The sequence below is a fragment of the Lactuca virosa genome, chromosome 3 (genome assembly GCF_052849685.1).
Source record: "Lactuca virosa cultivar CGN04683 chromosome 3, Lactuca_virosa_CGN04683_v6, whole genome shotgun sequence".
Taxonomy (NCBI): domain Eukaryota; kingdom Viridiplantae; phylum Streptophyta; class Magnoliopsida; order Asterales; family Asteraceae; genus Lactuca; species Lactuca virosa.
Genome location: NC_136428.1, coordinates 287,159,715 through 287,171,929, shown reverse-complemented (window position 1 = coordinate 287,171,929; position 12,215 = coordinate 287,159,715). Strand labels below are relative to the sequence as shown.

Genomic DNA, 12,215 nt, shown 5'->3' with positions numbered 1-12,215 from the left:
TATTGATTTTTTTATCTGATTTTGATGGATCGGAGAAATCCTTTCTGTTCTCGATTTTTTTTATTTTTATTTAGACAAAACCGCAAAAATGGTCCCTGTGGTATGCATTTTTTGGGGGTTTTAGTCCAAACCATGACTTTTTTGGCTTCGTGGTCCTTTTGAGCTAATTTCGTTGCGTTTTTAATCCCTTTGAATAGTGAAATGACTGTAATACCCTTGGCCTATTTATTTTTTATTTTTCTTTCATTTATTTATAAATCTAATACCAATATATTTATATTAATAATTAATAAATCAAGAAGGGGCCCACCTTCTCTCTCTCTCTCTCTCTCTCTCTCTCTCCCTCTGTGTGTGTGTGTGTGTGTGTGTAGGATTCCAAACATCCTCCTTGTCGCTTCGTCGATAAGGGCCATCGAACCCACTCCCATGCGTATTTCGCTATCAGATCACTCAAGAGGTGACCGGAAATAGCTCATCGCCACCGACTGTCTTCACCCTCCTTCTATCCATTCCATCGACTGAATCATCCAAACACCCCCTTTTCCTTTCTTGGTTGTTGCTCGTCTATTACAGCAGCCCAAGCACCCTTCCTCGTCATCTTCTGAACCACTGACTACAACGATCGTCTCCGTCTTCCTCCCTTCGCAAATCATCGCCGGAGGACTGCTTCCTTCCACCCATTGACCACCACTACTGCTGTTGAGAATCTCCGGTCCACCACCTGCTGCTGCCGTCATTGGTAAGCTCTCGCCGTCTCGGTCTCTTTAACTTCACCAGCGCGATTTCAGTTGTGTGCTTCATTTCGTCGATTGAAGACAACTGATAACGAATCGCAAAATTGCCTATTCCCATGACCTACAACTCACGATGGACTGATAGAAGGCGAACTGTTCAAATAGGGTAGGATTATTGATGATTCATTAAAGAATACAAAAGGAGACGATGAAGAATCAAATAGGATAGGATTAGGTGGAAAAGGGTGAAATTTAGATGGAGGTGTGATACATGATCAAGCCATGATCGATGCAATTAGGGCAAAGAGGGAGAGATTACGACAATCACGGGCTGCTGCCCCTGATTACATAACATTGGATGGAGGGAGTAATCATCATGAAGCTGAAGGTCTGAGTGATAAGGAGCCATAATTTCAAGGAAGAATTGCCCTGATTCGGGAGAAATTGAGGCTAAGAAGGGTGTTTTTTGACGTTTTTCTTATTAATGTGAGAAAGGAGAATGAAGACAGCAATGAGAGAGAGAGAGAGAGATTTCTTAATTTTTTAATTATAAAAATAGATAACAAATGAGAGAAAAATGAAAAAGAAATATCTCAAGGGTATTTTAGTCTTTTCAGTTTTTCGAGGGACCAAAACTACAAGCAAACCAACTCATAAGGACCACCAACCCAAAAAAGTCGAGGTTTGGACTAAAACCCCAAAAAAATGCATACCACAGGGACCATTTTTGCAATTTTGTCTTTTATTTATTTTTGTCTTGAATCCCTATGGGAAGATGACAATTGATAAGTTGTAGGTTACATGAACAAGATAAGGATAGGAGGGTGAGAAGTTTTGTCGGAGAAGGAGATAAGGGTAGGGAAGGTGGGAGGTCTTGTCGAAGAAGGATGGTGAGAATGGGGAGGTGATGATGGACCCATCTATTAAACAATTTTTTTCACAGCTTCATTTAATACATTAATAAAAAAAAACAAAATCATTAAATTAATATTTAAGGGTATATTGGTCATTTTAAGTCGGTTAGGGACCAACGACATAACAAAATCAAACTATAGGGACGATCCAAGTTAGAAAAATAAATTAGGGATCAAACGCGCAAATTACCCCAAACCACAAGAACCATCCGTATAATTTACTATGTTAAAAAGGATATTTTAGAGAGTTGTAGGAGTAGTTTTTGTGAGAACACAATATTCCGAGGGTGATTTATTGTAATTTATGTAACAGTCAAACTCGTGTATTGACGTTGACCTAATATTCTGAGTATCGTGCTCGATACATTATTGGAAAATTAAATATCTGAAGCAAATGAGCGATCCGGGTCCTAAGACAAGTTCATTTAACAGACATTAAATTCTTAGACCCAATTAATATCATATCATACTTTTCATGAATATTAATGATATTTGATTCATTTGTTTTTTATGATTTATATCATATAACTACAGGTTCAAAAATCATCAGAAGATGGGAAAATATATTTCTCAAAAATTATCACGTATAATTTGCGGCATTCTGTTTGAATTCATTATATATAATTTGTGTTATATTTTCATCTGAATTTTATAGAAATTAAGTATTGTATGTGTGCCCCACACGAATAGGCCGCGAATTTGAGGCCGTTCACTTGAACCTTCATCTTCAGAGTCAAGACTCACTATATAAACCCTCACGAGGGGCAGTTCATATATGCATCAATAAAATCCAAAAGCACCATGATTTGCATTAAGATAATGAATCCTTGTGTTTTTAGAATTTTCTCAGCTCAGACTACATCTGCCAACAAATGCTCCCCTCACTATATAATTTTCTCACATGGAAGAGGAGGAAATGATAAAGGTGTTATGAATAAGTGTCCGGTTAAAGAGAGACATGATCCCCATGGTCGGCTCTCTATGAGTACTCGTCCATGGGATCATCCCCCACCTCCAGAACGCGAATTCTTCCGTAAAGAGCAACGAAATAAGTGTCCGGTTAAAGAGAGACATGATCCCCATGGTCGGCTCTCTACGAGTACTCGTCCATGGGATCATCCCCCACCTCCAGAACGCGAATTCTTCCGTAAAGAGCAACGAAATAGGTATGTATATAAAATCTCAAGTATGAATCAATTGTTATATTCACATTTTATTTTTTAAACAACTTATCCCTTAAGCTTTCGCATCTCTAATACAAACATTTTTTCATTGATTTTTAGGCAAAAAAAATAAAAGCATTTAATAAAAAATATTTTATTCACAACTTATTACTTCAATCATATGAACTTCTCTATTTATATTTTCTTTATCATATATATATATATATATATATATATATATATATATACACACACACACTAGGTTATAACTCGTGGGAACCACGGTTACAAAATAAAATAAATTTTGATGGTTAAAACACATGTAATATACGGTTGATAAATTAAAATAACATTGATAGTAATAAAAAATATAGTGATTAATCATAAATTTACATACACTTCTTTGTGCAGAAACTTCCTTGTATAAGTTTTTCTAAGTGAAGCTTAAAGTGAATGGTGTATTCCAGGATATGTGCTGACAATAGAGTATATATAAAACATATTTTGCTTTTCATTGCATTAGAAATCTACCACAACATGAATATGTTTTTTTTTGTACTTAGTTATGGGCAAAAAAAAAAGTAAAAGTACATTTCTAATATTCGTAATTGAACATATAATTTCTAATATTTGTAATTGAGCATATAATACCAATGGCTAAGTAATTGAGTGTAACAATTAAACAAATCATACATGTTAAAATGTCTGTGTAAATGACCAGAATACCCTTCATGTGTAGTATGAGATATAATCCAAGTACCTTATGATGGCACCTCATATCGAGTAACTTCCATTTTGATCCAATTTCGTACAAACCAAACCATGTTAAAGAGAAAATGTTAATTTGTAGAACTTTTACATCTAAGCGGTTAAGTTAAATCATTTCGATCCTACTAAATTATTTTGACATCACACATTCATCTTAACTATGATAATTCATGATTTCTATAACACTGTCACCATCATTTCACTCATTTTTACAGGCTTTTCTTGATCATCATTTTTCATGTAAAGATGTGACTAAAAACTTAGCATATAATAGCAACACAAATTTAAGCAAATCTACAAAATGTTGAACCGTAACATATGGCAAAACTTACAAAAATCTACTTTCATATGAACCATCTTTTTGATAGAATTCCTCTTGCGAATCTCCATTGTTTACATTAGCCATCTAAGTTGTTTAATAATATAAACACACTAACCAAACAAATAATCAGAAAACAAAAAAAATATATCATTTAAATATTCCAACACAAACAATCAACAGCCTTCCTAATGAGATAACTACAAATCATTGAAGATCAAAATCTCTTTCAAGATGATGAAAAAATCTTAGATTAGTCCCAAATCAAGGGTTAAGTTACTGCAAAAGTAAGCTACTGGTGTATAAGAGAACCTACCTTGCTCAATGTGCTTTCCAAGATATACAACTTCATTTTATTCTACCCAACTTCAGGATTTAGATAACATTTAATGGAGAAAAAAAGCGAACCTGTTGTTAAATTGATATATAAGCAATAATTGGAAGAAAATTTGATAACTTTTGAATGTATTAGGTCCTAATAAGAATAAAATTTGGAAGTACAATTCTAGAATCGGGTTTTTGTGTAAAAATACAATGAAACGAAATCGCTAGAAATTAGTTGATTCAATTCCCCTGTAAGGTTAATTTAGTTTTTGCCTAAAAAAACACAACATGTTACTTCACAAAATTTGAACTTCATAAAACACTTATTCAAAATAACTTATAGTATAAAATACATATTAACAAAATTCCCTTTTTGGATTCGTCCTCAATATTATAAAGCCATATATGAGTTTGCTTTAGGTCATTTTTAAGGTTTTCGTTCACCTATTAGAAGGTGTACTGAAGATCAAATTGAGGTTTTAGAGAGAGGTGGAGGTGGTAGAGTAGCAATGGTGACATAAACATATTGACACAAAGCCAACAAAGAGCATATCCTAATTTCATCCATAAATTTCTAAAAAAATGAGTCAATTTTTAAATAAATCATTATCACAGTAAAACAATTGAAATAAATTGAAAAATGAAACCAAGATATTGTAGAGAACAGAGAAGTAGAGATCTCTATTTATCTTAATCATTTTGATTTGTCGTGCTGTTCAAATCCAACCTCAACCTCCACTATATCCGTTTTGTCCTTCGTAAACCATCATAATCAGAACTATAAACAAACTTTAAGTGTTACCTACAACAACACATCAGTACAACCATTTAACTAGAACACAAAATGAAAATTTAAAAGAAATTACATGAAAAATAAACCAAAGGATTTTTTTTTAAATGCAACGTTGCTTCTTCATTTGGATTCAACCCCAAATCTTTTACCTTTCTTTTGTCAATTAATTGTTATTCAAAAAGAAGAAGATGATGAGATAAAAGGCGAAAGCATCGTATCAAGATCTATCAATTTTAGTTCTAAATAGATAACATCTAACAACAACTAATTTAATGGACCAAACATCAACACCTATTAGTTCAATTAGAAATCGATGCATGTGTAGAAAGTCTTTATGACTTTTCCAGTGATTACCTTTGTGCTTAGTCTTCCATTAGATGTAGCAGAGCCACCAAGGTTCTATAAAGAGCATAATCAACAAAGATAGATGTTATTTTTATTAATAAAGAACATAATCAAATAAAGGTATTGTATCTAGATTTTTTTTTGAAAATTTTATTCAATATTAAAACCCCACCAGCAAGAGGCTAGTGAGGTGAAAATTGTTACATTGTTTCAGATACAAATGAGAGGATTTTTAATCCACAAACTCCATTCTAACTTTGCCCTGTCACCACGATGTTTAACCCATACAAAAGTTTGGGACTTTATAGTAGAAACTATTCTCGTCGGTTGCCATTCAATTTTGTTGAAGATTCTATCATTTCTGGCTCTCCATAAACACCATAATGCACCGAAGAAGATCATGATTAATGTTTTTCTTTTTTTGGGGCAATTCCCCCATTTGGTAGCAAAGTCAATCATGTTAGTGACCGAATGGAAAACCGTCACTTGAACGTTACACCAATTAAAAATCGAGTGAAAAATATCCTTTGCTAGAGGACACGAGACCAGGAGATGATCTCCTGTCTCTTCTGACTCTCGATAGACTCCACACAAGGATGAGTCCAATACAATACCCCTATTCCGGAGGGCACCAAATGAAGCAATCTTGTTTTGTTTAGCCCGCCAAACGAATCCCAAGACTTTCAATGGAATCATTTTTAGCTATGGGAACCTTCCGTCGCAAACAGTGAAATCTACCCTTTCTATTTAGATGTTCTAAGAAAGCATATATATATATATGTTCGAAGAAAGTATATATATATATATATATATATATATATATATATATATATATATATATATATATATAAAAGAATTCATTTGAGACGAACATAATTTTGTGAAGTCGTGAAACCAAATTTTTTTTAGTGAAATATATATAATATTCTATTATTCGTAAAAATAAAATATGCAATATATTCTAACATTATATGTTTTAGAATATTTCAATGTAAAATATATTAAAATTATTGGCTTAGAATATTAGAATATTACACATATTTAATTTTTATAAACACTAGAATATTAGAATATTTTATTAGAAAAAATGGTCTCACGGTCTTATAAAATTAGACCGTCTCATATATATACCCAACCCACACACACACACACATATATATATATATATATATATATATATATATATATATATATATATATATATATATATATATATATATATATATATATACTAATAAAAGAATCGTTTCTTTTATCATGCGTCACTCTAATACACCTCCTAATTAATATTATGTCAAATGTGATTCTATTGTTTCTTCAATTTAAATTTTACACTTGTCACTCTATTGCTCCAATTTAAATTTGCAAACGTAAATCTCTTCTTATTTCTTAGTTTGTCATTCTAAAATGGTTTGCATGAATATCTCCCAAATTTACACACACATTTACTAGTTTCACATAAGGATATTCGGTGTGGCAACGCCCACTGCCGTTTTTCTGACGTGGACAAGCCGGTAACGGCGTTACGAGTATGGAACACAGCCCCGCCCCGGCGTTTTTTGGTGTCATGTTACAAGGCGTTGCGATGATAACGAAGGGAAACTGGACTTTTTCGAACATTGTGGCTTATTTGACAGTTGTAAAACAAGCTTTGGAATTATAAAAATGACAGAAACAGAAATCGTATTTTTAATTTTGGGTCGGGACAATTCAAGTATAAGGCAACCCACATTTTTGTGGGCACACTGAATTGTATCACAAATTTCAAAAATGGCCCTTACAAAATGAGCGTTTTTTTTTTAAATTTTAAAAAAAATATAAAGTACAAACTTACTGGAATGGTCCCTGGAGATTTGGATGTTTTTTTTCACAAACATGGTGATGGAAAATAAGGATTAATTGGAAAAATATAAAATAAATAAATCGTAAAAAAAAAAAAGAAATAGAAAACAAAAAAAGAAATAATGACATATAACGTGTTGCCAATTTCCTCTAATTTGTGTTATAACATTATGTTAATATGGCTGGTGAGACGACAACTTTTATATATGATAATATGTGATAACATATTCCAACCTCACGTCTAAACTTTTGTTTGTAAACTAAAATTGTAAAAGCATGGTCCTCTATGTAATTTGTCGTTACTTTTTGTTGTTTGTCAACCCATATCTTTGACTTTAATTTTTCCGTTCCGTTTCTTTATTTGTTTTTAAATTTTTCTTTTCATTTTGTTAAATATCCAAAAAGATCTCCGTTTCTCCATTAATTTCCTCCTCCTTTTATTTAAATATAAATACTTTCCAATTTTATTTTTTTATTTTGATCGAGTATCTATAAATAAATGCTTTAATTTTTTTTATTAATAATAATTTAGAACATTTTTTTTAAAGGGCCATAATCAAATCAAATGACTATATAATAATCACAAAGTGCAAAATATATATATCTCTTTGACTTTAAAAGTACATCCTTCATTAATGAAGGGTAATTTTCTAATTTCTATACACAGGTTATTGCAGACTTTATTTTGGATTTATTAACAAGAAAATATTAATTTTGATATATTAAATTTAGATTAAGATCATAAAAAAGAGCTATATAACATAATAACCTTGATTATAAAACAGTTATTAAGAATTGTTTTTGAAAGTAAATAAAAACACTTTACGAGCTATAAACTATTTCAGTTATATAATACAGCATACCAGTTAGTTAATAATATTTAAATAAAGTTAACGAAAAGGGTACATTTATTTTATAGAAAGCAGAAAAAATAAATTGTAAATACAGATGGGGAATCTATTATTTAATGCATTCTTATTTCCACGACTTACTGAATGCAACTTACTTATTTCAGAGAAATTAAATGTTCTCCTACTTTTCATCCTAAGTATCTTCCTACTTATTTAAAATGATGACAAATGTTATAAAATATCATTAGTTTTATCTAAATATGATATTTGTCACATTTCATGTGGATAGGAAAAAAAATGTACGAGGATATTTAATTTCTCTTTATTTTATTATTTCAAAAAATAGTGTAAATGATTTAGCTCTTGGAATGTAAATATCTCTTGGAATGTAAAAAAAATCGTAGGTTTTTTAATAAATTTGCTGAAAAAAAAAATAAAAAATCAATTTTAAAAAAAATATATATATTTAAAAAAAATTTCAAAAAAAAAATCACCGAGTTTATTTAAAAACATGCGATTTTTCATAAAAAAATTCAAAAAAAAGTTTTGTGATCTCTAAGTATTTTTTTATGCATTTTTATGATTTTTAGGGTTTTTTGTTTTTCATAGAACCTATATATATATATATATATATATATATATATATATATATATATATATATATATATATATATATATATATATATATATATATATATATATATATATATATAGTGAGGTTCAATAGAGAATCATAATTAACCAATGAACCAATCTTTTTTTCAACTTTTAGAACTTATTTTTTATAAAAAAAAAACTAAAAATACAGAAATTCATAACTTTTTATCCTTTTTCCAATGATATCAAATTAAATTTTTTTTTATGTCAAATTCACAATGTGAATCTTTGAAAATTCACAATGTGAATCCAGATTCATACGGTGAATCCGAAAAATATTTTTCACATTCACAATATTAATATATGAATTTAGATATTTTTAGATTTTTTTTCGATAAAGAATAAGCTCTAGAAATTAAAAAAAAATTTGGTTTCTTGAAGAACCAATAATTATGGTTCTCTATTAAACTTTTCCATATATATATATATATATATATATATATATATATATATATATATATATATATATATATATATATGTTTTAGTTGAAAATATACGAAATTATCCTTTTTATTAATATGGATATAATTCTTTATACATTCTTCCCAAAAAGTAACGTGTAACCTAGAGAATCTATAAGTGGTTAGCATGTAGATTTTTTCAACTCTAGGCTTATATAACACCCAACCAATGCATATCATCATCCAGATTATGGGCGACGAACCGAGCAATAATATCATTTTTTTTTCTGACACGATACGATACGATAAAGTTTATGTAATACGAACATGACCCAGCAAAATATCGTGTTATTCTAAGTAACATCAAAATAAATCAATTAAACAATGACAAACATGACACGAAACCAGACAGATTACATAAAATAACCACTAGTTTATTTAATTAATATTTAATCATATATAACACGAAAAACACGCAAACAAATGTTAATTCTTGTCAATTTCGCGTCGAATTTTGAAACTTACACGACAAGACACGACATCGTTTTTTTTACAATTGACACGAACACGATTTTGAATTTCGGTTTTTCCCATATATATATATATATATATATATATATATATATATATATATATATATATATGTCTTAGGTCCTGTTTGATAGACATCTTTCTAGGTCCAAACAGATCTTTCTGACTGAATGGACCGAAAAGACTGTTTGATATTTACAAAAAAATAGGTTTTTTCCGGTAAGATATGTCTTTCCCAGAAAGCTGCAAAACCATATCTTTCTGGCTGAATAGGTTGGAAAGACATTTGTGCCCCAAACCTCTCATCTTTCTTTCTTGAGTTATTAATTTCTTTTAAATAATTTTTTCATTTATTTTTATTGAATTATTATTTTTTATTGGATTATTATATATTAATAAATATTATTTTAATATATAATATTTATGTCTTAATTGATATTATTTTATTTGATTATTAATTTCTTTTAAATAATTTCTTTTTTTATTTCATTTTTATGGATTAATTCTTTTTTATTGGATTATTATATATCAATAAATATTACTTTATTGGATTATTAATTTCTTTTAGTTAATTTTTATAATTCATTTTTATTGGATTAATTATATTTTTTGGGCAACACCATCATCATCCTAATATAATTTAAAAAGTTTCATTCATCCCACCATTATCGGACATAAACCGGGTCAAGAATCACACCTTGAGTTATAAAAAAAGAAAATTTTCTAGCAAGAATAACAATGTAACATCAACTTAAAAAACAATAAACTAAAAACAACTTAATCGACATTCTATTTGGATTTCAAATGATTATTGTGTAATTTTGATTTTGTATGACAATTTGTATGTTTTTATAATTATTCAGCAACTTCATCCATCACTGTATAAAACAACAGGGTAATATTGTCATTTTTCATCATTCAGCATAGTCGATTACAATCAAACAACATGGTTTCTTTCCAAGTCAGAAAACTTTTCCATACAACACTTTTCCAGACAGCACTTTCCCGGACAGAAACTATCACATGAGACCTTAGACTTTAACGGCTCCAAGGCATGTATAGAGACATATAGGGTCATGTGTGTAATAGCCAATGACTGAGCTAGAATTTAAGAATAAGGGGTTGAGAGCCTAAATAGAATTTTTCGTCTAAATAGAAGCTACATCGGTCATAATAAGAATCAATCTTCAAAAGTTTTCTAATGACGGTAAACATTGACTCATATTTCCCCAACACCATTTTTTCGTTTGAAAAAAGAATCTATGGTTGTTTTTACTATTGATTTATCATATGATTATAAAAACTATATATTAGAAGATGTCGTCGTTTGACTGGGGATTAGAGGATTAGGTATGTATGGGGGATGAGACAGTGAATGAGTAAAAGTTATATTTTGTATATTTACACAACACATTTAATAATTAAAACATAGAGGGGGAATATATTGTTTATTAATATATTTGTTGTGGTCTTTAGGTATTATATTTTTTATGTATACAAGGGCTTATAACATTTCGATTAAAATCATTGGATGAGGCCAAACATTCAACAACCTCCCTACTAACTCCGCCATTGGCAATAACAATTTTTTCTTTTCTATTTTGGTAATTATACATATTGCTTTTGATATTTGTTCTATTGTAGAGATGGAGAACGTCATGATGCCAGTAAAAAAAGAAGAGTTAATGAACCGCCACATTCACCACTTCCTTCTGATGAAGTTGTTGCCGGAGTTATAACCTCCTCTCCCGAAACTGATTTCAAGAGTATTAGCACCGCTGTTGAGAACGTGCATTCAGAAGTTGTATCTTTACGTAAGGATATTCATGGCTTTATGTCTATGATCAAAGCTTTTCAGCATATCCCTTTTGATTCATCACATCAGGATTGAGAAAACATTAATAAGTTAGATCCTACTTCACAAGTGATCAAGCCTTTTGGTACTCAACCTGATCCAGCTAGTGCCACTACTACAAATGTTGCTTAGAAATCTTTTGTTGATGGGGACAGTACACATGTCCCTTTTCTTACTTGTTATTACAACTAATGTTGTTTTCATGGATGCGGTATACAAATATTGTTGGTTACCTCTTTTAGAGTTCTCCCAAATCCTTTTATTTTCTTTCAGAATAATATTCACTGAGTTGGCTCATATTCTGTACATTATTGATATTGTCATTTTTGGGATTTTGTTTCGTATCTAAATCAGATTTTAATATTGGTGTTGGAATTACATTTTACAATATTGTTAAGTAAAAAATAAACATTACTAGAAAATAGGCCTGTAATGACATTAAAGGGTATAGATGACACACAAATGCTTTTCATTAAAGCCCCATTTATAAATGAAGATGAGATGTATTTGCATGTCATATATTTATGACATGCAATCCATGTTGTACATTTTTGATAGTTTTTTTATAACTTCTGACAAAGATTTGTATGTCATGATTTTTTCTACAGATTTTAGTAAACATGTAATATTTCTAAAGTTACTAATATTCAAATTAAACACACATTTAATGTCTTATAATACAAAATAAAATATCTTATACAAAAAATATAATCCATT

At 29.8% G+C, this 12,215-nt stretch overlaps 1 protein-coding gene across 1 annotated transcript; it reads left to right on the top strand.

The window, feature by feature from the left end:
• Positions 1-2,330: 2,330 nt before the first annotated feature.
• Positions 2,331-11,795, top strand: LOC145167250 (uncharacterized). Its single transcript, XM_079086384.1, has 2 exons — positions 2,331-2,814; positions 11,288-11,795. The coding sequence occupies exons 1-2, from the start codon at positions 2,450-2,452 to the stop codon at positions 11,532-11,534; spliced, it is 612 nt and encodes a 203-aa protein (XP_078942510.1). The 5' UTR covers positions 2,331-2,449; the 3' UTR covers positions 11,535-11,795.
• Positions 11,796-12,215: the final 420 nt, after the last annotated feature.

What these genes read in the sequence shown, in the direction of transcription:
- LOC145167250 (XM_079086384.1), top strand. Translation starts at nt 2,450, where the DNA reads ATGATTTGCATTAAGATAATGAATCCTTGTGTTTTTAGAATTTTCTCA. An exon ending in CGTAAAGAGCAACGAAATAG is followed by an intron (nt 2,815 to 11,287) that starts GTATGTATATAA and finishes GTTCTATTGTAG; the next exon opens with AGATGGAGAACGTCATGATG.